Below are 26,871 nucleotides of genomic sequence, written 5' to 3'. Positions count from 1 at the left end.
AGGGCGATTCGTATCGTACCGAATCACAGCTCCACTCGAGGGCTCGACTTCTAGCGTGGTTTCATAGGCGGCTCCCACCCAAACGGCGGTTCGTGAGATTTCCACCACCATCAATGGTTGAATGTTTTTTTGTTCCTTTCCCATTTTTTCCGCTGCCCCATTTGAATGCCGTTTCCGGTGCAATTGAGCACGACTAATGAGCGCAAAACGGTCGGAAAAACCCCGACGTTGATACACATTTAATGACTCGAATAATCGGGACGCGAACCGACCCACTGGCAGCTGGTTTACGTCCGTGGCCGAGCGGTTTCGCAATTGGCTGAAATTAGTTGCCCGAATTGGGATGGAAAATAATTAAATTTATTGCCACCGACAGGAAAAAATGATCCCCCAACGACCGAACGTGATGGAAGATGGCGTTTTAATGCCACACTGATAATGCTGGCCCTGGGGAGGGTGAGATTATTTTCACATTTTACACCACACATTACTACAGTGGACGTTCTTGGGGAATTTTGCTGAACAAAGCAAACCAGCGTTATGTATGTGATGGCGCACTCCGCTTATGAAGTCAACTACATCATCTGTAATCGAACGTCGAATGTCACTTGCAACGACGGGCCGCTTTCTTCAGATAGCCCACTTTCGAGCCCATCCTTAGTAGATACGTTTGGTGGGAGGGAAAACTACACACGTTACATTAAATCTTCGCTTATATAGACCACCCCCAGCAAGCGCCCACGTTGCTGGTATGAGCGAGCATTAATCAAATCGAACGGCCTTTTTCCCGGGGCCGACATTAAGCCGAGGTTCAATTATCGTTGGGTGGCACGAGAAACGGCGCCAGCAAAACGCGATGAGAACACGATCACACGCCGCTGAATCGAGCCTTCAATTTCGCTCCAGTTCGCCCCACGTCCAGCTCAAATCGAGCGACCAAAAAAAAACGAAGGAAAAACGCTAAAGGAAGTTTAACATCCGTGTCAACTTTTTTAGTGACACTGATTAGGTTTTATGACCCGGGCGTTCGATCCGCTCGACTCACTTATGGGGGGTGCAATGCTGGGGAAAAGTTTACCCCATCGTGCAAATTTCACCCGCCCATCATAAAGAAAGTCAATCTCTTTCCGATAACGTACTGTCATCGTAAGCGCTTTTCATGACCGTACGCGCGCCCTTTATTATTACCGGCAGTTCTTGCTTCATTTTTTTTTTCTAGGGCTGCTCTTTTCTGATTTCCGAAAGTAGAAAAAAATCCTGATTGGAACCGCTACTAACGAATGCTTTATGCGAAAATGTCGGCAAAGAATTAGTAACAGATGAAAAAAGGAGAAAAAAAATGCCAGCACCCACACCGTAACCAAAAACCGAAAAACTCACCAGAGCGAGCGCTTCTTGCTACCAGCAATATCGGGAAGTTTTTCCAATAACCGTTTTTCCCGGGAGTTTCCCGACCCACACGACCCGCCGGGCTCGAACCTGATATACTGGCGCTTGTACGCACGTAAATACAGATTAAACAAGTCGATACGCGAACTCCGAGACGCAAGCAGATCACCTCTTTCGCTTGCTTGCCCCATTCCGGGGGCCGGAAAGTTGTGCCACGAAACAAATTATGAGCACTGGGCGCCTCCTTCGCAACGTTCGCATGTGCACACACACACACACACACCATCACGGCCATCGACCCAGATCGGTTGGTACAGATTTTATTCCACTTCGTCTAACTAGTTTCGCGCGAAACGAGCGTCCTTCGGAAAGTTGACAAGAGATGCTTCATTTATCCAATTTACGTTTATATCCCTACGGCGCATTTCCCGCGAACCGGTGGCACAGTTTTCCTCGGCGATGCGGTTGGGAGGAGGTTCCTCAGCTAGCCGTCAGAATGGCGGAAATGTATGCGAATGCCTCAAATTACGTAACGTTTTTATCTGGCATCAAACCACCCCATCCCGGAAAGGACTCACCCGAAGGAAAAGCAACAGCGTTGCGCGTTTGTAAAACCACCCTGTTGTTCGCGGTGGGCGCGTGGAAAATCGAAACCAGGCGAAAGAAGAAACCCAAGGGGGTGAGTTTATGCCACCAACCACGGGGGTGAGTTAGAGTGGGCAACGGAAACTTATAATTTGTGTGACATTGCCGTGCGAGGGCGCGCGTATCTCGACGATCGCGATTTTTATTTATGTCCGACACGCCGCTACCACGAGAGCTGGCAGCTGTTGAAATTCCCATCGCACGAGGCGCCACCCGAATGGGGGTTGAAGGTGGTGCCACCGATGACAGACCATAGATAGAGCCCCTTTGCCCTTTATCGTCCTTTTCCCCAAGCAACCCGTGGCAAAGGTTCCTTGTTCTGTTTGTCGCGGAAAATCTAACCTGACAACGGATGGATTTGGGATTCGGAAAAGTCACCTTTCTTGTGTCCTTCCGAGCAACACGCGACCACGGTAGAGTCTATTTGGCCAGGCTCGAGTGTGCTTGATCGGAATCTCATCCGAATACTTTTGAATTGCTAGACGGACCTCGCTTAACCACGCAAATCCACGGTCCTTAAGTTCGCCAACTGTAGTGGTGGGGAACGAAAAAATCTAGATGGCATCACCACAAAAAAGCATTCTCTTTAACAGATGACACTCTGCCATCCAAAAAGCATTCGAAAGCGTAAAAAGCTGACAAAAATGGGCAAAAGAAGCACGCATCAATCGGTGGAGCCTGTTTCGATGGCGAAAACTACCCGTGCCGGTTGGAATCGGATTCGTTTTCCGCCAAATCGTTAGTCCCAGACAGCGTCGTGAAGCTGGCGACACCTACGCGGCGACGCCAGTGCTACCATTCGGGAGACGGTGAAAAAAAAGGATCTCCAAGAAGGCCGAGCGCGAACTCATCATGCCTGTTTGATATGCAAGTGTGTGCTGGAAGGAGCTGGTGGCTGGAAAAAAAAGTGAGCTTCTTGCTACAGTGATTCGTACAAAAACATTCGCGACGATAAAATTCGAAGTGAATTAATGTACGGAATGCAGATGGAGGGAAAATGTCCTGATGTGTTGTTAAATGAATTTTCAATAAATACTTCCACTTTATTGCTCTGTATGTGTACTTATTTTTAAAGAACGATTCTCGTGCAGACCTTCATCCTTTGCTATACCTCTAGCACATTTTTACATTTCTAATACGCTTTAGTCTTGTCTCGAAAATCTCCAATGGCTATCAGGGTAAGAATAATAATGGAGTTTGTAAATGTGCAGGAAACATTCGAAAGCAGGAAAAAAAAGCTCTCCCACACTTGACTCAGCTACTCAAGGAAGAGAATCGGGACCGCGCCAGGACACGCATGGAACCACCACCGAACGTGCGCACGGCAGTGTAAGCATAACGGAACAATTTATCGATATATCTATAAATTTATTCCATGCCTTACATCCCTTACGGACGACCACCGTACGCACCGACCGGAACAGGAGCTGCCGGATAATGGGAAACAAAAACCGATCCTGCCACCCTTCCCGCTCGATCCGCTGACACCCTCCAGGACACAGAACGGGCCCGGGATGCTTGCCGACGAGCGCCAAACGGGAGATTGAATTGCCACTATCGAAAACTTTCGCTCCATCCGAGGATACGCGCCCCTCGAGCAATGGCCCACGATGGGGATGGCGAGGGAATGGCAGGGTGTGTGGGTGGGGGTTGGCGCCGAGCGGTGGAGCAGCGTTCCTTCCGCAATCTTGCGTAGGTCGGTTCTCGGGGGTGGATGTGATTTTTTTTTGTCTCCCTTCTTCCTGTTTTTTTATTTGGCCTTTTTTCCAACCCGGCAGCATCACCTCTCGAAACCGGAAACACCCCTCCCCGTGCGTCGAAAGGATCCAAAAACCACAGCACGAAAAAAAAAGCGGGACACTTTCTCACGTATATCAAATCGGGCGCGGTCAGAACGGGCGGAAAATCTTCGGGCGAGCAGGGGGCAAAAAAAGGCGAACTGCGAACCAACACACATAGTTGCGAAAAAGGACGGGGCCGAGGTTTTGTACGAAGGGAGCAAGAAAAAGTTCGATGCATGGCGAGCGGAGGAACGAAGAGGAGGTGAAAAAGAATAAAAAGTAGAAAAGACAACCTCCAAGCCACCCAGGCCAGTTCCAGCGAGGGGAAGAAAAATGATCCATTAATCTGAAACTCAACGTCTAGGTGGCGCCTCCGATCTCCCAGTGGTGGATACAAAACGGTGGTGGGCGGTGGGTGGAGAGAAAGTAGCATCCTTTTGGTGGTCGGAAGGACGAAGGGGGGGGGGGGGGGTTCTGGTGAGCGTAGGGACAGCAACGAGTAAAAAAAAAAGACGAACTAAAGGTGCTGGGCTCCTGTGCCAGGGATCGACCTTTCCTTGCACATACACACGCACGTGGGGAGAGTCACACATACACCCGGGCGGGAAATTTCCACCCACCCCCCATCCACCCCAAAAGCAATGTCGCAATTGCTCTCTTTCTCTCACACCCGAAGTGGGGATATCATCTGGAAATTCAAAAACTGAATCTGCACTGATTCTGGGCCAGTGTCCCGTCGCGTTTCATTTGCGTACGAAGAGATGAAAAGCGGACTCGGCGGGAGCGGCAAACTATCGACGCGCCGCGGGAAGGGCCGTCGACTTCCGTCTTCCGGGTGGGCGGAAAAAGGATCGAAATAAGGGGAGGAGAATGTGTGCCGCCACGTTGTCGCATTCCGGGTCAGGATTCCGCACACGCAACACGAAACCACGTGTTGTTCTAGCCGCCCTAGCACGGAATGTGCCGTAGGGATTTTTTTGGCAGGATTAAACGACGAGGAATGCTGGAATTCCTCAGCCACAATCGCGGGGAAACGTTTCTTTTTTTCCACTTTCCACGGGGAAAAATTCTCCCCACCCAGGCCGGAATCGAGCATCTACAATTTCTACGCCGCGTGAAAACGACACCATAAACGGTTCGGTGCCCCGAACGACGGAAGGGCCTCGAAATGACAGCGAAATCAGTGTCAGAGCTGTCGAGCGCTTCATTACACGCACTCACACTCCCTCGCCACCGACGCCAATTGTCACAACTTAGCGGATTGTCGAGATTTACACAATCGGATCAAGGGCCACCACCCATTGCCGCCTGGCGCGCGCTCGTGCTGAAGGTCAACGGAAAGAGATGCCCTCAGTGGAAGCGTAAGCCAGAGAGAAAGAGAGAGAGAGAGAGAGAGAGAGCGAGAACAGGCGCCCTTCGTCAAGGGGAGAAGCGTGCAAACCGTGTTCCACGCTCGGTCTCGGGATTCTCCCGTAATGAAGTTATCAGCGCCAACTGACAGCGCGCACGCCGGGGGTTGTTCGTTCGGTTGGGGGTGCGATTAATTTTCCACCATTTCCATCATCATCGACCGACGGTGGCGGGAAAAGCGCCTCGTGTCGTTCGATATTCGCTTTTTGACGCTTCGAATCTGGTAGGAAAACTTGTCGACATCGTGTGGAAGGACCTTTTCCCGTCGGGACACGCTCCAGTAAGCGCTACGCTGAAAGGGGACAAAAAAGTCCCACAAACCCACGCACAAGCGCCGGTGATGACGTGCCGAATTTTGTGAACCAATTTCTGGGCGTCACTTCAGTGGCACTTGAAATTATGAATAATCACTTATCAAAATCGATACCGTATTGTGGAATCGAAGGAGGCGTTTTAGATTGAGAAAAAAAAACATGCTGCTTTCTATTAGCGATCGGAACGAGGATACTCTGACAGCGTTCACCCAGCCACAAGGACGCATATTTTAATTATGTTGTCGTTATGTTGTCGATTTCAAAGCTATAAAAAATGCATCCCTTGCACACGGGACCAGGCAAAAATGGGGCAATCAATAGGACGAACGAACGAAAAAAAATCAGCTTCCTTATATTTCTCCTTCAAAATGTAAAACATTTTGAAAAGAGGGAAAATTGGTTCTGTTGCAAATTGTGTTCCAATGTCGTATTCTGCTTCTCACTCCTTGGAAGCACAGAATGCTTGTTCAATTTAACGAAAAACTAGAGAAATTTGTACACGCTTTTGGTGTCGTTTATAAGAAACATTTTCACTTTCAGCATCCGATTCGGCTCCTCCAGGCCGTTGGACGGTAATCGATCGGCCGGAATTGAATTTGGCTCTCCAAAAAGAAAAAAAAAAAGAAGCGCCCCTCCCCTGAAGCCCATTATAAATCCCGTTGCCAGGTCGACCTGCCATAGCTCCCGGGCACCGTTGGGGATGACGTCTTTTTCAGTCCCAGCTTCTTATTTTAATGGTGGACGTCTCCTTCAGCTGCTGAAGCTGAAGCACCGAGCAATAAATCGCATTTCGCGTCGGTCAAGCCAGCGATCGGTTTCGGACGAGCTAAATTATTCCACACTCGCTCCCACCGGAAGTGCTCCTGTGAAAGGACTCTCCTTCCCCCGCTGGGCTGCTGCGTTTGATGACGATGCACGAAACCACCGAGGGCAATATTGACTGAGGGCAAACTTTACAACGCACGGCGCGCACTTCGAATGTCTTCAATGTTTCGTCCAGACGTCCGTGGAGGTTTGTGATCTGCGGTGGTGGTGTGTTGCTCCGTATGCTGCGTCGTTTCATGTGCACATATTTTTTTTTCATCTCACTCTCACATGCGTTTCCAAATTGCACCCAACCGGGAGTGCGCCCGAACCCGCGCCAGGATAAACATTCCACAACCTTCGCGCGGTGGATGCACCGACGAAAATCGACTCCAGCCGGGGAGTCGAACGGTTTTACATTTGAAATATCAAATTATCATATGCATGAGCAGAGAGAGTGTGCCCTTTCCGGCGCCCTTCAGACCGGGAATTCAACCCCCAAGTGCCGTAAAGTCGGCGGCTGTTTTAGCAGCGCATGGCGGCACACTACCGACTGCACTACCGGGAAGTGCCGTCGAAACTTGCCCAATATTGAATTAGTTTATGCTGCCAGCAAGCCAGCCAGCTCACCACCCTCGGGGGAAATGTAGCGCACGTTTGCGTAGTGCCGTAAAAAACTAATCCAACCTAGTCGGAGAGACCGACAGGGTGGTGCTAAAAGTTTTGCACTAAGAAACTTTCCACCGACACGGTAGTCCTGGTGGAAGGAGCTTTATGCCCTGTCCGGGTGAGATTGCACCGAAATTGAAGGTGTCAACCGGTTGAAGAGCCGCCCGGATGAGTGAGACGAAAGTGTACACGCGAAAGAGAAGAAATTTATACCGAAAGATGCCCAGATTTTGGGGAAAAAATGAAACATTGCAACATTCATTCGACAAGATCGAAGCAATTGACGTTTTTGAGTGATCGCATGGAAAAGTTGAACGTGATTTTCTCCCAACCTGCGAATCTGAACGACTTATCGAATTAAGGCAAAAAGCAATCATTTACAGCGCTCTCGTTTGGTCGTTTCTGCTCGGAAATTAAATCCACTTTATAAGCTACCATTCCAGGGGTCACGGAACCAGCGCTTTCTCAATCGATCTTGTGGCATACGTTCGGCTTGGTAATACACACAAAAAAAAACACTCCCGCTTTATTGGACAAAAAATCTAATCAAACTTCCCGGTTGCATCATCGTCCAGGGAACCTGCGCCATTAGCCCCCTAAAAGGGGTATCCCATCGTGTCCGCGATGGAGGGCGATTAAATTATAATTCAATTCTTTCGCTTCCTCAAAATCAACCCCTAGCACGACACCGGATCAGCGCGCTTGCGGCTGCGAAATAAGCCGCGAGCGGCAATAAACCCATTTAAAAAAAAACACCGAACCTCTACTTCTTCTCGGTTCCGCGAGCGCGCTCGTCAGCGAGGGAAAATCCTGTAATAAGTAACCCGTCGGCGGTCGGTCGAACTCGGCAGTGTGCAGGGCACGGAGTGAAAATTCGATTAAAGGACTTAACCGATTTTTTCTCTCCATCATCCACATCCTGGAGGGCACGACCGTTCGAGCGGCAATCGAGAGCAAACAGAACCGCATCCCAAACCTGCTGTTACGATGGTAGTACATGGACGTCGTGGTGGTAATTGTTTACTTTTTTTTTGTTTTTCTGCAGCTTCTCCATCGCGCGGTTGTCAGCGGGTATCTGTCAAATCTGTCCCGGCCTGTCGATAATGTGTCACACCATCGACGGGCACATTAAAGTGGACCGATCCAGTCGACTCTCGGTGCCATTGCCGTGTTAAAGCGCAGAGGTGTATCATTCACGGTCTGAGCCACACAAAAAAATGGTCCTGGGGAATCGCTTGGGGAGCATAAGAGGACACTGGTTTAATGTTGCCACGGTCGGCTCAGTCCAGTTTGGTCTCTCACCCACACTCGGCCGAGTACTTATCAGCTTCTTTTGTTGTCATCTATTGACAGATGAAATAATGATATGTTGTGACAGATTGGAGGCTTCTGCCGTGGAAGATGGGGCCACCGGGACTGGGATGTTCTTTTCTTTTTCACCCAGCTTATCCACCCGCGTTGTTCCACCGACGCTAAAACCGGATGTTGATGTATGATGTGCGTACGTCGGGTTTCGTGACCGAATGAAAAGAACGCGAAATACGCACACACAAAAAGCGAACGCACGTCGCCAAGAAGGCTCTTTACACGGGCTACAGTGACACGACGAAACGGTCTTTCGTGGGCCATTGTATCGAACCCGCGCTTATCTGCCCCATGATAGCGACCCCTGGTGGCAGGGGCTGGTGTGCTGAAGTGGGAGACGCAAATCCCTGTCAAAAATTAATGAGTGATAAACTGTTATGAGGGATTTGGCCGCGGCTCAGCGTGTTTGATGTGCCGTGTCACAAACGAAAGCGCTCCTTAATATCGCGCTAGCCGTGCGAATGGCTTCCATCTGCTTTCGTCGAGGCACCGTTCGTTGCTACTCTCCGACACTTCAATTATTCCTCATTGCCCCATTCACTCTCGGGATTATTTCCTGCTCGAGTGGGCCCTTGGAAGTAAAAATACTGCCTCGCTCGTCGGTGGACCGCACCGAATCGGAAGTTAATAAATTATGTTTCACTTTAGCATCTGATCTGGGGGGGGAATTCTAATAAAGCGTCAAAGCGCCAGTAAAATTCTTTACGACCATCGTTCGGACGGCCCGCCGGGGGACAATTGAATATGCAAATTCGTCGTCCCTTGCGCCCATAAAAGCCATTTCGCGGGCGCGTCTCGCACGATCGGTCACACAATTATCGGGTGATTTTTCTCTTTTTTATTAGAAAATTGAAACAGTGGAATTGGGAAGCGAAACCCCACCGAGATCATTTAATGCTCGTAAAGAGGGACATTAAAAAAGAGGACCGCGAAAAGCGCGGAAAGTCGCGACAAAACGCTCGAGGCGACGAAAATCCAGAGCAACCCCCTTTGGGGTGGTGAGAGTCTGAACGCTTATCAGCCGATCCGAAGGTGCTAATTGATGGTTTCTCGATCTGAACGTTGTGCGGAACACGAGGTGCAAACCGGGTACAACAACACACGGTGACGCGAATTGGCTGTGAGCACACGATATTCGCTTGACAGACGTTTACCAAACACCGCCCAAGGTGTATCGGGCTTTATTCGAAGTAGAAAACCCCGCTGTTGCTGCTGTTCACTCCCATCCCATCTACCAGAGGTACGTCTCGCATAACACACGGAAGTAGCTTTCGCCTTATCGACGTACATCTCACGGGTGTGCGAATTTGATCAAAAAGTCTTTTGTCAGCCCTTTGTTCGAATGCCCAACGGACGAGCTTGCCCCGAGACTCGACTTGGCTAGCAACTTGCCCCAGCTTTAATAGGGATATAATCGGACGTCGGTAATTAGACTTTCGTTTCATGATATCACTATCAATTTGCATCCGTTAATGCCGCAAATTGTGGGCGGCTTAATTCGTCTGCTAAACCATCGAGATCCGACGGAACACCGGAACGATGGGAGCGTTTTGTTTGCATATTCCATTCGCACGTGTCAGATATCGGATCAGTTTCACAATTCCAACGGAACGCACTTTTTCGGCACCAGTTTAAGGTTGGCGTAGGTCAGAGCTGTGGAAGGTTTTGTTCTTCTGTTTGTCATACGCTTCATAACGGCCAGAAAACTAGACTACACGAGCGATGTGTGCAATGAGTGGAAAAAAAATCGCTAAAGGCGATTAATAACATGCTCGCAAAAGCGAACCCACAGCACTAGTTCTCTGAGCTGCAACCTTTTAGAGCTGGCATGCACCGTTCAGAGAAGCAAACGAACGGTTTTCAAGTGAACGGGAGCAAAGTTAAACCAACAAAACTAACCGCTCGTTCACCGTCCGAGAACCGCAAACGGTGTTCTGCCGGTGTTTGCATGTGCCAAGCTCAAACGACCTGCTGGAAGAGAGATGCCGAAAAAGTGCACTTCAAACGGCTGTAGGGTGCTGGTTTTCGGAACCGGACCAGAAACTACCTCCGACCGTGGTTTATAGAGCAAATAAATGCCCTCCATCGAGCAAACGGAGCAGAATGACATAGCGTAGGTCCGGTTCGGGGTGTTTGAACCGGTGTTTGTGGTGCTTTTTTGGCGTACGAGTTAGTTGCGATGGCTTGTGCGTTTTCCACAATCAGATGAAACTCGAACCACGAACCCTTACCGAAGCGAGGGCGACACATCAAGGACAATCAAGGCGAGGGTGGACCAGTCGCTCGGCTGATTGACCGCACGGTCACGATGCGCTTTCCCGGAGTTTTTCCCACAGCTGCACACACGCTGGTAACGATTAGGAACCATTCCATGGCCTGACGAAAAGATATCTCGCACCAACGCAATGCAGTTTTTGCCTTTGGGAGGAAAGCACACGAAGGGGTGAAATGGATGAAAAAAACACACACACCCCTCATCCCACCAAAGATACTAATCGAACCGATGATGACGGTTGGAAATCAAATTCGAATCCGACCGCAATCGAATTTGCCGTTCGCCGTTAGCACAGCATCCTGATTCCGTACCGCGCAGACGGAACGAGCGACATTTCCAAAGGAGTGAGAAAGCATCAAAAAGAGAGCATGTGTGTGTGCGAGAGAGAGAGAGAGAGAGAAAGAGCGCGAGAATGAGGATGAAAAGAAGGAAAAAGCCCCATCGATGCCGCTTCAAACCCAATCAATTCGAGCTCCGGTTCGCGCTTGACCGGGACGCCGACTCACGACGGACGGACTCTTCCGGAATGAATTTGACTTATTTGCTTTAATATATACGATTTAGTGTTTGCGTACCCGTGCCCCTGTTGCCACTCCTTACCATCCCCACCCTTTGCACCCTATTGCGACGCCACGCATCGATCTTCTCGATTCTTCCTCCCGAGCACCGAAAAGTCACGCCATCGTTCGAACCAACCGGGAAAGATCGCACGATACGCGATCCGCGTCCAGCGAAACCATCCACCGTTTTCCCTTCCCCCACCGGAGACCCTTTTTCATATCCCCTCACCGGCTCTCGCCTCGCAGAAGGACAAGGAGGCCTTCCTCGCGGGAGCTTTATTTTTATTGAAACAAATGGCTTTCGGATGAATTGTCTCCACGGGGGATGCTGCGGAACGCACGCCCCCGGGGGGGCAGATAGGGGATGACGCCACCTTTCCTATTCGGGACCCTCTCTCTCTCTCTCTCTCTCTCTCTCCTCCCTTCGTCAACCCGAATGGACGTGTCGTACGATAAGTCATTGAATATTGATTGATTTAGATTTAGTCCATCCGTCGGTCAAATGGAACAGCAAAGAGCGGCATCACCTCACGCTCCTGCTAGCGTTTTGGGAGGGTTGTGGAGCGATGCACGATTTGGGGTGGCCAATAAGGGGGTGAAATGGAATATCGAGCGTGAAAAAAAAAATGCCAACGCTAGGCTCCTTTGAAACGGCGTCCATGTCCGGGAGAGACATGAACGTTTCCCTGCTGAACGGTACACCATTGAAGGGCTAATTCCAACGCGTGAAAGAGCGAGAAAGGCACGTGAAAGGCCAACACGCGCACTATCCGGCCTCCTTCGATCGAAAAACGTTCCATTTTTTGTGTGCTGCTTCAGCGCCCTTTTGCCGGTGGCGCATCAACGCGACGTGTTACTATTTAATTACGGAATCTGCCGTAACACCGCCGTACACTGTGGCAGTAATGGGGGTGGGTTTTAGGAAATCGCAGGACAAAGGCGATATAACTAATGACAGCGGATCGGCACGGCGATGGATGTTGCTTAATCAAACGCACCCTTCTGCTCGCGCTTTGGCCCGGGTTCCGGTCATTGCTGGCCACGTTGTCGTCGTCGGCGTCACCGGAAAATGGCCCATAAATCTGTCCAGGAAGCCTGCTGGGAGGTTGTTTTTTTTTTCGGCTTCACTTTAGCCGAGAAGCACGTTGACTGCCTGGTGAGGAGTGTTCGTTTTTAGGATTAGCCTGATTTTTGGGGACAATTTAAAAGGTCATCTTTTGGTAGATGTGGAGTAATGCTAGCTTAAAGAGTTAACTTTTGTCCGTCTGTTTTTAAAGCCGGAACAAGCCAACGCCAATGTTCGAAGAGTTTAGGTGATTTTTGGAAAAAAAAACTCTCATTTCAACTCACGTGGAATAAAGGTTCCAGGTATTTTTTCGTGTACAAAAATGGATATTTCACGACGTGGACTGTTCGTGAATCAAAGTTCAACTACCAGCCTATACATGAAACAAAAACGATTCTGTTGCAAAAAATGAATGCAATTTTATGTGCGACATATTTCACCATTATTAAACAATGTTTGATGGTGTACCATCCTGACGGTGCGTGCCGCAAAATGTGACTTCTTCTCGTTAGGCACGCGCATTTATCCTCCTATCCATACGGTGCACCGTAACGAAACGGCCACAAGGACGTTCGATGCCCATGCATCCTTATCAGACATTCCACAAGGCGATGGCCATTGAGTAACGGAAAAAATCAACAAATAAAACAAACCAATCACTTTCCCAGACTCGCCCTAGCGCCATCGTCCCTACGAGCACGATGTCCATCAAGCAGCTGCTCGTTCCTTGAGGAAGTCATCCTTACGTTCGTGTGAAACAGGATCCACCCAAGGCCGGGGAAGCAGCACCGTGTAATGATCCTGCCCGAACCCGTGATCCCGATACGTCCACCAAACGTGCACCTAGGCAACCCCGGACGGAGCCGCCAGGATGCGAAACAATTCACCCGGAATCGCCATTAGCCGACCCCTGCTGGCCCTTCGGTATCTCGGTTACATTGGCGCATTTCAGGCGACAATCACCGACGAAGCGTAAATGGGCACGATTTACACGGATATATACCCTTAATTGATCGGCAAAGAGCCAGGGGAACGCCTGGTGATTTCCACCAGGTAAGTACGACCGATATTTTACCAACCTAACGAGATAATTCTCGGTCACGCCACTCGACCGAATCGAACCAGCCCTCCCTCGGGGGCTCGGTTTGCTTGGTTTTCCCGGCTTTTCCGGTGTCGTTCCGTCGCGACGTCGGTGTGGATTTCGATACAACCGGAAGCCGCGAACCGTCGTCTCCAAGACACTGCCGAAACCAGGGCCCCTCGGGAGAAGGCACGTCTCCATCGAGCCCGATTTTTCCACCCCGTTTGTGTGTCACTTTAACGACCCTGCAATGGGGTATATCTCTCCTTCTCGAGGACGAATGCTCACTACACAACCGAATGGCGTATCAATTTCCACGGTATTCGCGCGCATTTTGTTTGGCTTTTCCCGCCTCTACGCTCCCTCAACGACGGTCTCTCGCCCCCAGTTGAGTAAAAAAACCCGGAGGAAAAGAAGAGCAAAAGTTGTAAGAAACTCAAAGAGTGAAATAATGCCCAACGGATCCAAGCCCGCGTTACGCAGGATACGGGCCAATTAGCAGCGCTGACATGGTAATTCCTCGCGAGCTGATTCCACTGACAACTCAGTTCCGTCTGTTCAATCGGTCTCTGTCGGTGGCTGGCGGCTCCGTCAAGGACGAAGGACGAAGAAGCTCAACACCACCAGTGCCACCAGTGAGCCGGTAAACGCGAGTGCGACCGAGCATACGGACACCAGTCGCTAATTATCATTATCCGATTAGCGTGAAACAGATTCCTTCTTCTCCGGTGCGCCCTCGTGATGGCCCTTTTTTGGTGTTGCGAATAAGGATTCTGATCCTTGCTCGTGAACGCACACCATCTTCTCTCTCTCTCTGCACGACCGTCTGCTGTCTCGTTTTTATTGCTCGCATTGATGCTGGTTCGTTCTGTTCCGCGTGGAAAAGTCGACAACGGAATTGCGCTCCTTGCGACGATCAAACGACGCGCGTAAGAAGGTGTTGCTCTTAATGCCCTACCCCGGGTGCTGTGTATCCAAATAAAAACCTTGCAGCACATTTTCCACACGGTCGGTGTGAGCTCGGGTGAGATGGATGGAAAAGTGCCAGCTCATTTGCAAAGGGGCATTAAATATTGAGTCACTCCGAGTTTCGGTTCCGGGAAGGTGTGTTCTTGTTGGAAATGGTTTAGGCTACTTAAATGCAATGGGAAAATGTTTCTCTTCAGCGCTCCATTGCTTCATTCAGCGCTTCGACGTGGTATTGCTTTATCTGGGAAATTTCTTGCAATTAATTCAAGTGATTGAATGCACATTAAAATTACATCAACACTTCATCACACGAAATAGAAGATTATTTTCCCACCTGGAACGGGTTTTGGAAAACCCCTGCTAAATACTAATTAAAACCGACCGGGGATACATCCCAATCGCTTTTCTACCGACCCAACACCAGGGTGTTGGGAAAACGCGCCCGGTCGTTCGCACCGTTCCCGATGCTCCTTGCTTCGTGCGGAAAATCATGAGCTCGAAAAGGAACCTTCGCGCCTTTAGGGCGCGTGCTGCCGGAAGCACAAAAACCCGCACCATATGGTCGGAAGAACGACTCGGAAGCCGCATGCAACAGGCAAACCGTGCTCGTTATGGTTCATTGTGGGATCGTAAAAACAGCGGTACCGGGAGGCGTGTTGTAGTTGTTGCAACCAGCTTGAAACAAGTGGCTTCCATCGTTCCGTGTTGGGCTGCAGCACGACGATAACCAAGCGACCCTTTAAACATCCCTACCGAATGGCAGTAAGTGATTTTTCGCATTCCCATGCATCTTTGAGATTTGGATGTTTGAGAGCACTTGGCGTGTTTATTCTGGCTTGATGTTGTGCGTTTTTATTATCTGTGTCCCACTCGAAAAGGCAGCGCATTTTGGGTTTGTTTGCTTACGGCCCTACAGTTAAAGCTCGTTCAGTGTTGAGGTTTTAAAGGCGCTTTTGTACATATATAATAAAGCCGTTTGCCACTCCGGAGAAAGGATGCTGTTGCCGTCATGGAGTGATTTACTGTTCGCTGCATTCTATTACCCAGCTTTGGGTGGGTTTCTTTTTAATCTATTTCCCGAACGAGCAGTCGAACAGATGGAGACGCCCAATCATTCATGCCATGGAAACGCAAAAATTTCCCAGTTCAAGGATGTTCGAATGTACTTTTCTTCTTTCAACAAAACGGTCTTTTGAGAACAATTGTTTAGTGGATCATAAAAATCGATTATGTGTGAATAATTTTTTGAGGAATTCTTTTGCTCATACCAATCGAAATAGCAACGACACCATGGGTAGATTTTTGACAGCCATTTTATGCATGGATAAATAACAATGCCTATAATTTATCACAAGCTACGGGACACGGGACGCTGGGGCACTTGGATGGATTGGTTTTGATTGCTTCTACCCACGGGGACATCGAATCAGGCAAGAAGCACCTTCGATGCTGAGAAAATCGAATAAAAATAAAACGCAAAACGATATCGATACTTCGGAGGCGGATTACGCCATAAATAGGTGGTACGTTTCCATCGCCCGCTCGCGCCGGTATCTGGTTTCTTATTCCCATCTCAAGTGCGTCTGCAAAAGAAGGCTTGAAAAATTTATTCCCATAATACGCAACGCAACCACCACGATGTGGAACACGCCCTGCGATAGCCTTGCATACCAGCTTCGCCCTCAAGCCCTTACTCTAAGAAGCGTTCACAATATCTCGTGTCCTTCGAGAGGCACCTGCCGGCTCAATTTTGGCCCACACTTGCCTCGGGCAAATATTACTTAATATAATGAACCCTTCCAAGCCGCGCTCGAGCCGAAAGCAGGAGTGGTATTATCATATGATTTTTTTTCTGCTCTTCTTCTTCAGGGCTGCTTTCGTTCGAAGGACTTCTTGGGGCAATCAGTCATCGCCCAAGTACCCACCACGCCTTGATGGAAACACACACGCTCCGCACTAACCGTCCGCGGAAGGATTTCGCCCATTTTCTCGCCCCACTCTCCGAGGTGTGGTTTCGAGTGTTTCGTATGTTTGTTTTCGTCAAACGAAGGATGGAAGGCAGATGCAGTGAAAAGCGGGTTGTGAGTTGGAAAAGCCGGAACCTGTTACCAAGCGCGATCGTTCGCCTTGAGGATGGGTCTCAGCGAAAACCCACGTTGAAAGAAAAGACCATCCTGGGCGAAAAATCCCGTACCTAGGCAGCCGTAGCATATGAGGGGATGTTCTTGCCCACCCACGACCCCACGATGCTTTCCTTCGCTTTCCCGTATGCAAACTTTTTGCCACCGTTTCGAGGGGGACAACTCAATTTACCCTCCAACCATGCCGAAAATCGCGACCGAACACACTCGCGTAACCGGATACCCTGTTTCGTCCCCTTTTTGTGTCAGTACTCATCCTTGTCTTGGCCAACACCGGTCTAATAAGCGAAAGCGGCGCTTGGTGGTACCCGTGCAAAGGCAATCCTGTCCCCAGGCAGGCCACCGTTAGCTTTCTACCGAATTAAATGCGCCCCAAGAAGCGTAAGGAACAGCAAAAAGAAAAGGACACTCAATGGAACGCCGATGTTTGCAGTTGTCTGCTGCTCGCACCGTTGCGCCAGATTGATTGAAGGCGTATAACGTTTCCCGCGGATGTGTATTATTGAATAAACTCGGTTCGTGCGGCACCAAGAATCGACAAGCAATCCGGAGAGGGGTATTTTCCGGACCACAAACGACGCTGAATGGCAGAAAGAGCGAGACAGCACGCTGGGGATGATTTCGCGAAAAATTGGATTGATTTATCCGGGGCTTCTTGTCTGAGGGAGGACCCGACAAACGAGTCCAGTAGCGCCGTTTGATTGTTGCAATAAGAGGACGAATCAATCAGGCCAGTGTAGCCGTTTGGCGTCTGGTTTTCCACGGTAACGGACAGAACGACATCCGGTCTCGGCCTCTTCACTAGCTCTAGAGAACACGAACCGTTTGATATTGCATCCTTTTTTACCCGCGACTAGCTGTGGCCCGGTTAGGCTGGTTGGATGTGACTGTGCATTAACCCTTGCCGCTATTTCCATAACGGAGCTTTGCATTCTTTTCGGAAAACAAGTGCACCAGCTGGGCAAGTGCTGTTGCTGGATCGGCAAAGAGAGCAATGACAGCAAATTTTACATCACGATTAACGTGAAGCAAAGAAATTAGTGCACCGAGAGCACCCACTTGCGACGGCGATGGAGCAAATGCGCGGCTCAGACCGATTAAAAATAGCAAACCGGGAAAACTAGAAGCTCATTGATCGTGGTCAAGCCGCCATCGAGATCCACTAATCCCCCCTCCATCGTCGTCGTTTCTTTGAGCGTCGTTCGTTTCGAGTGCATCACGTTGCAGTTGCATCGCACCAGCCAGTGTGCGTTTGTTTGCATTAACGCTCCCTCACACCACAGACCTCCTGCGAAGCGACGCAGATAACGAGCCTCCATTGGGGGGATGATTTTTATACGCCTTCCTTAGCTTTAAAGTTGCCCCGATTGTGCGGCATTATCATTGCGTCGTGATGCGGGAGAATAGAAAAGGGTCACTCTCGAAGCGAAACCATCAACACCGAGCCCACAACCATCACGAGACACTCACACGCTGACACACTGGCCAAACGAGAGCATCGGGACAGGTTTGGAAGAACGGAACGGAGCTAATTGTGTCCGGCAATTCAAAGCAGGTCCCAGCAGTCCTCACGAAGGTTCGTTTCGGTTGGGGCAATTTGAACGGCTCGCCTTCTTTCCGGCAGGATACGGTCGGGTGTGAACAGCGGAAGTTCGACTGGGTGACATTCTGGTTGGGTAATGGAAGTAGGGCAGTGGAAAGGACAGGCGAATGGGAAAAAAGGGCTTGAAACAATTCTCACCAGTTGATGAGAGCAATCTACTCGTGTAATGTTGCGCTAATGCAAGCGGGCTTTTGCACGATGCAAATGAACCATTTTATAGCACACATCTACATGTATGCACTATGCCCTTCGTAGGTCTTTGGGTTGAGCAGCAAACGAAGATGAAAGTGACTGAGCGATTTGAGCAATTAAATTCTGTTTAAAGAAGAGCCAGTCAATGGGATCGTGTCGGTTTGAAGCAAAAATCCCTAACGGAGGGAATGAAAGCAAACATCAAGCGCTCGATTACGTCGTCTCGTTGCAAAATCGAGCGTTACTTTCTTTGAAATGATGGCCTGAAGCATGCTGCTTCATTCGTCGAATTTGCCGCCAGCAATTGGCAATCGAACGCCTATTTTTAGGTAATTAATTTAATGCTCACGATACTTTTCTCAATTCTTTGAAGCAAATGCTTTCTTTGTGTTATAAAAAAAAGGTTCAATAAAGATCCCGAAAAGAGATGTTTTTTTTGCATGATTTCCGACAACTTTTTGCTTAGATTTTCCGATGAAAATGGTTCAATTTCTGTCGCCCGTGGAGAGATTCCATTTCCATTGCCATTGAGCCAGTGGTGCTTTAAATGTATCCGCTGCCACCTGTACGTGCCTGTTGCACTCGACGTAAAGTCCTCTAATTATCTGACTCGTAAATCAATACAAACACCATTCGCGTACCGAATGCACGCTATCCACCAGTGCCGCGCGTCCTAATGTTCGCTCAATTGGTAGTTTTTATTTCCCGTTCCCATTTCACAGCGCACGTTTCGCTGGGTCGCTTTTTATTCGCACCACCAAAACTCAAACCAATCATCCAACACCACCATCGGAATGGAATCACAGAATCGAGCATGCAATCGGGGCTGTGCCAGGCCGCAGATAGGAGGAATGGTTTAAAATTCTATTGGCGTGATTTAAATTTTAATAAAATAATTTCGTCTCCATTCGCAGGCCTCCGATGGCTGCTGAAATGCGATCGTGCGTGCGCGTCCGGAATCGGGTCGAGTACGTGCCTACATTCCGACACCCACACATGCAGGTGCATCCTCCCCTACCGGGTTTGTCCTGTCCCAGGCTATCGTCTATCGTTCGTTGCGGGAAAATGGTTTTGCAAATAAATTCATATGTATGCATTCGATTTGAAATTTCCACCCCAAATCATCGAATGGGGGAGGGTTTCCCTACATGTGTACGGGGGATGCAGGCTAGGGGGGGGGGGGGGGAGGGCACATTCGATTTCGATTGGAGAACCCACCTCCTTCCGCACGTCCCCTTCCAGGCTCACCCCCGGAAGGGGTCATTTGTGGTGGCCAAATGTCACCACACGTCGAATCGCTAACAACATCGCTGTGTATTGCATTCATTTTCCCATTGTCGAATGGCAATGGGTCTTCCACACCACCCACACCCGATGATAGGGCGGAAAATTGCACCTCACCCTCGCGAAGTGCTCCTGCAAACGAACCATGTAGCGGATTATCATCATCATATTCTCTCGCACCCCAGCATCGGTCAACACCAACCATTCGTCCTTCAACTCACGCGTTCTGAGAGGGATGGCGATCCCGTAGGCATGCAGCTCAATCAACATTTGCCACCCACTCGGGCCACGCGACACGTCACGCTTTTCCCGGACGTTAACCCCTAATGAGGATTAGGCGCCACAGTACGACGCTCGGAAAGGATCCGAATTTCTTCGTCCATCGCGACAGGACGCATCCCGCCGGAAGCCAACGGAAATGATGATGCATTGAATCGGCCGGCAATTGTGCAAGGATGGTGGATGGAGCCTTTTGTGGACGCCCGAAAATGGGGTTTTTATTGGGCATGGTGCTAGAGCTTGACGAAATGGAAAGACGAAGCTGATCAAATTACGGCAACGCGAGACCGGTGGATTTGTGTGCTCATCGAATCGGGTATGAAAAAAATGGGAAAACCACCATTGATGGCAGCAAAAGACGAAAAATCGGATGGTCGTTATGATTACTCGACATAAACCGCACCAGAGACAAATAGGACAAAAGACACGTCGATTAATTCCTAATCCTAGCCCCCAAAGAGCTTCTCCGTGCTGGCGGGCGAATTATTTCCCACAAAATTGTACTCACCTTCCAACCGGCACTGCTGTTCGAGTCGCCCTTATCCTTGAAGTAGGGCACATTCTGCACCATCCACTCGTAGATCTGGCTAAGCGTGAGTCGGCTATCACTAGCCGAGCTGATGGCCTGCGTGATGAGGTCCGCATACGACAGATTGCCCCAGGCGTTGCGTCGTGACGAGTTCTTCTTGGCGGAGGTCGAACTGGCCGCCTGCAGCTGCGTGTTGCTTGATCCTGCCGAACGAAAGGATACCATGAACGTATTGACACGGAGTTGTGGGGAGCATTATCTGAAGTATGTTGCTTTTTTCCTCGCTCTAGACACGACTCTCGCTAGAGGACATACTGATTTTCTAACCTCAACCAGCTGTCACTTGTCATGTGACCCCGAGGTCCTTTGAAGCGATCCACAAGGAAACCCTCGAAATGCACCTCGAACGGCATATGCGAGGTGGAACGAACCACATGTTGCTTTAGCGAACATATGCGACAACGCAACTACCGTTAAGGTGGCCCTTTTTGGTCGGAACCCGTCAACCGAGGATCCCCGAAAAGAATGGTGGTGGGGGCCCAAATATAGCACGGTAACCTTGAGCGCGCGAAGGGATCGCGGAACAGGCAATGAGGAAAAAAAAAGACCAACCAGTTCTCGTTTGCTCTCGAGCGTGTCACCCGAAGAAGAAAAAAAATACCACCACGACCCAGCTGGCTCTGATTGGGTGGCCTTGAGGTTTTGGTAAAAGTTGGTGCGACTTTCCAAAAATATCCGGCCACTCCAGCCGGCGTCAAATATTTCGATTGTCCTCCCAAAAAGTCCTCGCAAGAACCTCCACACATGGTGACGCGGGTGGCCTCCAAGTGCGCGTGTGAGCTCGAGAATTTCGAACACCACCCTGAGTGTGAGGGACGTAAAACCATCCGCCCAACCCCCCTCCAAAAGGGTGCCGGAGGGTAAGGTTCACCTCCTCCTGCTGCCGGTCTGGTCTGGCGAAGCAAATGGACAGTTCTATATTTAGCGGCACACGCGAGCGAAGGAAGTGTCGGTCAGACAGCCGTTTCGCGATCGTGATCTTTAATAAATATATTTTTTGCTCTGGCAGGTTTAATAATTTTTTTTATTTCTGGCACGCCGCTGGTTCGCCCGTTCGATGAACAGTCGCTGGAAAATCGCACCTCCCCGGAGGGAAGAGCACAAAACGAGCGCAGCCAGAGAAGGTATCCATTTCAACGGCACAAAGAAAGCAAGTGGTACCGGTAAAACCAGTCCGAGTGGTTTTCGGGGCCGACTTTCGTCCTGGCTATAATAGCCCATCGTCAACGTCGCGATCGCGAACCATTCACGTGGCCACGGCGTCTGAAAATAGTGCTTCCCGCGACGATCAGGGCCCAGGGTTCGGTTCACTCGCACACCCCCACACGCTAGTGAACCCTTTTCTTTTTTTTTTTTTGTTTATATTTATCAACGTCTGTCCGATCCCCGCGATCGAGACGCCCTTTTTATTTTTTCGCGCTGCCGCCAAACCTTACGTAACTAACGCTGGCGTGCGCGCGCGCGCCCTTTCTCGATGCGCGATTTGAATCGGAAAATCCCACCCCCCCCCCCCCCCTGGGTTGGGTGGAAAGTGCCAACGAATAAAGCACCCGTGGAGGCTGTCAAGATGGCCACAACGATCACCTCCGGGACGTGGAGCTCCGTTCAATCAATATTTTAATTGGTGTGCACTTGATGATCAAATGATCGCTCGGAACGATTAATGGCGGTGTGAGTGAGTGAGCGGAACCGCGGGTGTTAAGAAAAAAAAAACGCAAACAACGTGAGCGAAAACGAGACAGAGAGAGAAAACGGCAGATCTCACATCACACAATTTCGGATCGCGTTCAACTGTTAAGGGGGTGAAAGAAGAAAATGCTCCGTCGATGGGAATTCCATCGTCAGCAGGGGCGATCTCGCGACACCACACACACACACATACACACACTCGCAGTGGTTGAGGGTCGTCAACTGTGGTCGTAGACGGTAGTTGGTGTGATCGCAGCCGTTTGGTCCACGTTATCATTCGCGCGCTGCTCGTTTCACGTTGCCCACCCGCCATTGTGAGGGCAGCGCCATTTTATCTATTTTTATTACATCACCCTTCCCGTTCCACCCACTCGAACACCAACCCCCTAGTCACCCATCAACCCCACGGCTTTTTGGGCGGCAATTCGCGCGACGGCACGCGGCGGCAAATTCCACCATCGAACCGTGCCACAGAAACGCACTTCAATAATCGACCGATTCTGTGTATGTGTGTGTGTGTGTGTACACTTGTAGGGCCACCGGTGCTGGTGTGGTGGAGGGCCACCAAACCAATGCAAACCGCGCTCGTCCGCGGAAAAGTAATTGCGTCTTGTTTTTGTTTTGATTTTTTCCCTCACCCGACACGCTAGAAGGGTGGGCTGAGCCGTACGGGGTGGGTGGGTGGGTTGGTGCATTCATTGCTTCCCTGGCGCGATTCCGCGGGTGTCTTTTTCGCGACGTTTTTCACCACCCACCGCGGTGCGTTCTTGTCGAATTTTCCACCCCGACGGTTTTAAGGTACACTTTCGCTTTCACACCTTCACGCGGGTTTTACGAGTTCATTAGCATTAAGGTGAGTGAAAGGGAGTGCACGTGCACTCGCGCGCGACCTGCTGACCGAAACGGGGGCTCGTCAGCTAATCGATCGATTTTTTTTCTCAACCCCCTACCCCATCACTCTCTCTCTCTCTCTCTCTCGTACACACACATCCAAGCAATCGAAACACTCTTTCCGTCACCCATGGCGTTTAGTAACGTGTGACTCCCAAGTTCAGCACACACGAGCCGGTAAAGGGGATGCGTTTTTTTTATTTCTTCTCTCTGTCCTTTCGAGGTGTTTCTCTCCGCATGTGCTAGTATCAGGCCTGGTAGTAGACACAAAACAAGTTCTACGTTGCAAGCCGCTGGAATGTGGTATGCAAATGGCAACGGAGAATGGCGACGCAAAAAAAAGAAAATAAATGCACACGCAAATCACCATCACAAGCTCCATCATATTCCCGATCGTTCGATGCGCGATGCGAGGGTTGCAGCTGAATGCAGCAGTTCTACTCGAACACCTCGAAGGAATCGATCGAGGGAGGTGCTTATGACGCAAAGAAAGGAAGCCCTTTCTTTGGAGAAATAAACTGAAGCTCGCCATCGAGCGTGGAAACAATTTCGGGAAGCAATCAGGTGGATTTTATCGACCGTTTTCTTTTTTGTTTTGGAAACAACCCTCATCGTGCTAGGCTCACACAGTTTTCCGGCGATTTTTCTAGACTAACCCCCGCTTTACGGGCCACCACCCGCCTCCCCTTTGCGCATCTCCAACGACCTTCAACTCACACTCGACCGAAGAGCTCGACACGACGATCGACGGGCCAATCGATTGTAGGTCAGCAATATATCGCAACGGCCAGGGTGACCCAGGGTGGTTGCGATGGAAACAGCGGACTGAGAGAGACCTGTTCGCAAAAAAAAAACAGAAAAAAAGCCACCCCTAAGCTCGCACCACCCTTACGGTGATCATATGTGATCACCTTCAAGCCGGTTTCCGAGCCGGGTTGTGCGTGTGTGCGATTAACGAAATCAAATGCAAAGCCAGTCCTTGAGGGAAATCCCCGAAACCGGGTTCGGCGCGAAGCTGCTAAAAAAATCCGGTTACACTGATGGTGGCCAAAAAAAAACATGTGACTAAAATCACGGATGCTGGACGATTGGGCTGGCCGCGATAAGTATACAAACTCCCAAGAATGGTGGCTTTTCCGGTTTTATATGTGAGGCTCGTTGGGGCACGGATTCTGCTTTTTTTTTTCGTGCAGGTTTTTAACACTCCAATCGGTCACGGTCCACGACATTTTAGAAGCACGGGTGGTGGGGTTGCACATGACTTCGTTTAAGAATTTTCGATTCATTCCCCACCCAGCCGAAGCGCAAAACCAGTCACGGTTTAATATTGCTAATTCGATCGTTTCGATCGTGTTTTGTGGCAAAATCTGTGGCGTCAGGTATGTATTAACAAGCGAATATACTTAAAAATACACACATGTGCACACGCTGTTTTACATAAGTCTCCAGCGGGTAGGAATTGAGCCACTCGCTAATTGAATTTAAAAAAAAACCCCGTCCCCGCCCGTGTCAGGAGCAAAAGGACGATCTACCTAAGTGCCATCTCCCGGAGACAGCGTGTCGGGGACGATCCAAAAACAAAAAAAAACCATCCAAAAAGCCCTTTCCCAACAGATGACCCTGAACGATCACCAGATGGGATCGGGACGAGCCTGACTGATGCAGAGATCGCGGCATCGTGGCGCTACACAGTCCTGAAACGCTTCCTCATCATTAGCCACTCGAAGGCGCGGTCGAACAGCGACGAATACGAGGGAGGCAAAGGGGATGAGACATTCTTTTTTTAAGCTCCTGCTCAAAACCCAGACCAGAACTCGGTCGCCACGCAACGGTGGCTCGTCCGGCAAACGAGCGGACCATTCGAGACAGACGAACGGTGAGGCGGGGGGGGGGAGGAGCGGAGGATGGAAGAGGGGCAGGGGGAGGGCTGCCATAAAAAAGGTTCCCTTGTCTAGCGTTACACACGTTTGTGCTAATCAAAGCGATCGCCTCCTTTACCGGCCCCTTCACTACAGTCAGGGCGAGGGAGGGGGGTAGAGAGGAGGGAGAGGGATGAGGAGGGGTTGCAAATGGCGGAGTAGGAAGAAAAACTGGATTTGAGCGAAGCAAAGCACGATCGCGCCAGGTGGCGCTGCCGAAGGTGGCAAAGGAGCTTGCGCATGAAGCAGGAAAGAAAAAGAAGAATTAACGCTCAACTCTCGATCGCACACACGCACGCACGCCGCAGAAGAAGAAGAAGAGGAAGTAGAACAAACCCCCGAAACGAATGAAACGATCAGTGCCGAAAAAGAGAGAGTGAGAGAGTCAGAGAGAGAGAGAGAGCGAGAGAGAAACAGAACGTTACCTATATACAGGAAGCAAACACTCAACAACCCCGACATCGAGCGGTGGTAAATTCGGCGCGTCTAGAATCAACCCCAGAGCTCATCAGCAGTGGCCCGCGAAGGTCAGATTCTTGCGTCGCGGTTCCAGCCCTCCTCCTCCCCCTCCCCCTCCCCACCCAGCCCTTCCGCTCGCTTTGCTTCTTCTCCCACCGAAAACGAGTTCCGTACTGCGATGGAACGTGCGCCACGTGGACCGGCTGAGAAGGGGTTGGGGAGATGCACGGTGGGAGGAGAAGGTGACGGTGACCCTCCACTTCCCCCTCCCCCCCCCCCCGGAACCATGTTTCAACCTCTCTTCGTAGGGGAGGATCACAAAACTCGCGCATCTAATCGATCATACGACCGCAGATAGCGTACGGCTGGGTGAACCAACACATACAACCGCCCGGCGGCACGGTTGCGAATGTGTGTGCACCCCGTGTGCAACCCCAAACGTTCGCGAGCGGCCAATTAAAAATGTAAACATTGAAGCGGGGTTTTCTATCTCCCGATGGTGCACACACACAGAGTCATGCGCACACAATGACGATGATGGCCACCCAGTCGGAAGGCTCGCCCACCGGTGCGTGCGTGTGTCTCATGGTGTGCGCCAAATAATCAGCCGTTCGTGGAGTCCCTTTCATCAAGCGGTGAAGTATCTTTAGGTTGGGCAGAAGCAATTTTCGTCGTTTGAGGAAAACTCACAGGAAAAGTGGAGTCTTTAAAACCCTCTTACGGAGCCTTGGTGCTCTCTCTCTCTCTCTCTCTGTGAATGGTACTCCTGCTATTCCGGAGTCTTAAATCGAACCCACTGAGGTCCTGCTGGCAGACTTCCCGTACATACCGGTGTTGGCCAATGCCTGAGTGCTGCACTTGTTGCTATCCAGCTCGGTTTCCGGTTCGACAAAGTTCTCAGGCCTCGGCAGCGGCCAGGTGTTCGATCGGGCTCGCGTTTGAGGCTCAAAACCCGTGTCCTGCAGCTCGGCCAGTGCATCCATCGGCATCCCATCGTTCGAGATGTTGTCGTACATGCCAGCACCGGTTCCGGCACCACGCAAAGGCGAAGCCGGCCAGCCTCCACCGTAAGGATCCATGGCCGGGCCGGTGTTGGGCTGCTTCACTTGATTGCGTCCTGGGAGCTTCTCTCACTCTCTCTCTCTCTCACTCTCGCTTGCTCTTACTCACTTATACACCTCACCGACCACACTGCCCTCAGTCACTGAGTTTACTGGGAAATCGAAGGATCACAGCGTTGCGCGATCCCTTTAAGGACCTTATTTTTTTTTTATTCACTAGCTAGGAACGAATTCATCCCACCGGAGCCTGTATGGTCATTTTTTCACCAACCACTCGCGCACTTTGGCACACGCACACGTGCCTGCTGCTCTAGCCACACACTCTGGGTCAGATTGGTCCATCAATCGCACACGAAACGAGTAATCATGAACGCAACCGAGCGCGTGCAAGTGCGCGAGTCCGCGACGCCGTTGAAGGCTGAAATGATTGCTATTA

The 26,871-nt window shown here is 50.4% G+C and overlaps 1 protein-coding gene across 1 annotated transcript in view; it reads right to left on the bottom strand.

Annotated features, from left to right (window-relative positions):
- The window catches only part of LOC128720790 (forkhead box protein O), a 33,067-nt gene extending 6,614 nt beyond the window's left edge, over window positions 1-26,453 (bottom strand). The window contains exons 1-2 of the mRNA XM_053814485.1: window positions 26,204-26,453; window positions 20,336-20,559 (exon numbers count right to left, since the gene is read on the bottom strand). Of these exons, the coding sequence (XP_053670460.1) occupies window positions 20,336-20,559; window positions 26,204-26,453 (474 nt within the window). The remainder of the gene's footprint in view (window positions 1-20,335; window positions 20,560-26,203) is intronic.
- Between the last annotated feature and the right edge of the window lie 418 nt (window positions 26,454-26,871).

This window comes from Anopheles nili, chromosome 2 (assembly GCF_943737925.1).
Source record: "Anopheles nili chromosome 2, idAnoNiliSN_F5_01, whole genome shotgun sequence".
Lineage (NCBI taxonomy): Eukaryota > Metazoa > Arthropoda > Insecta > Diptera > Culicidae > Anopheles > Anopheles nili.
This window is presented reverse-complemented; position numbering and strand designations above follow the sequence as displayed.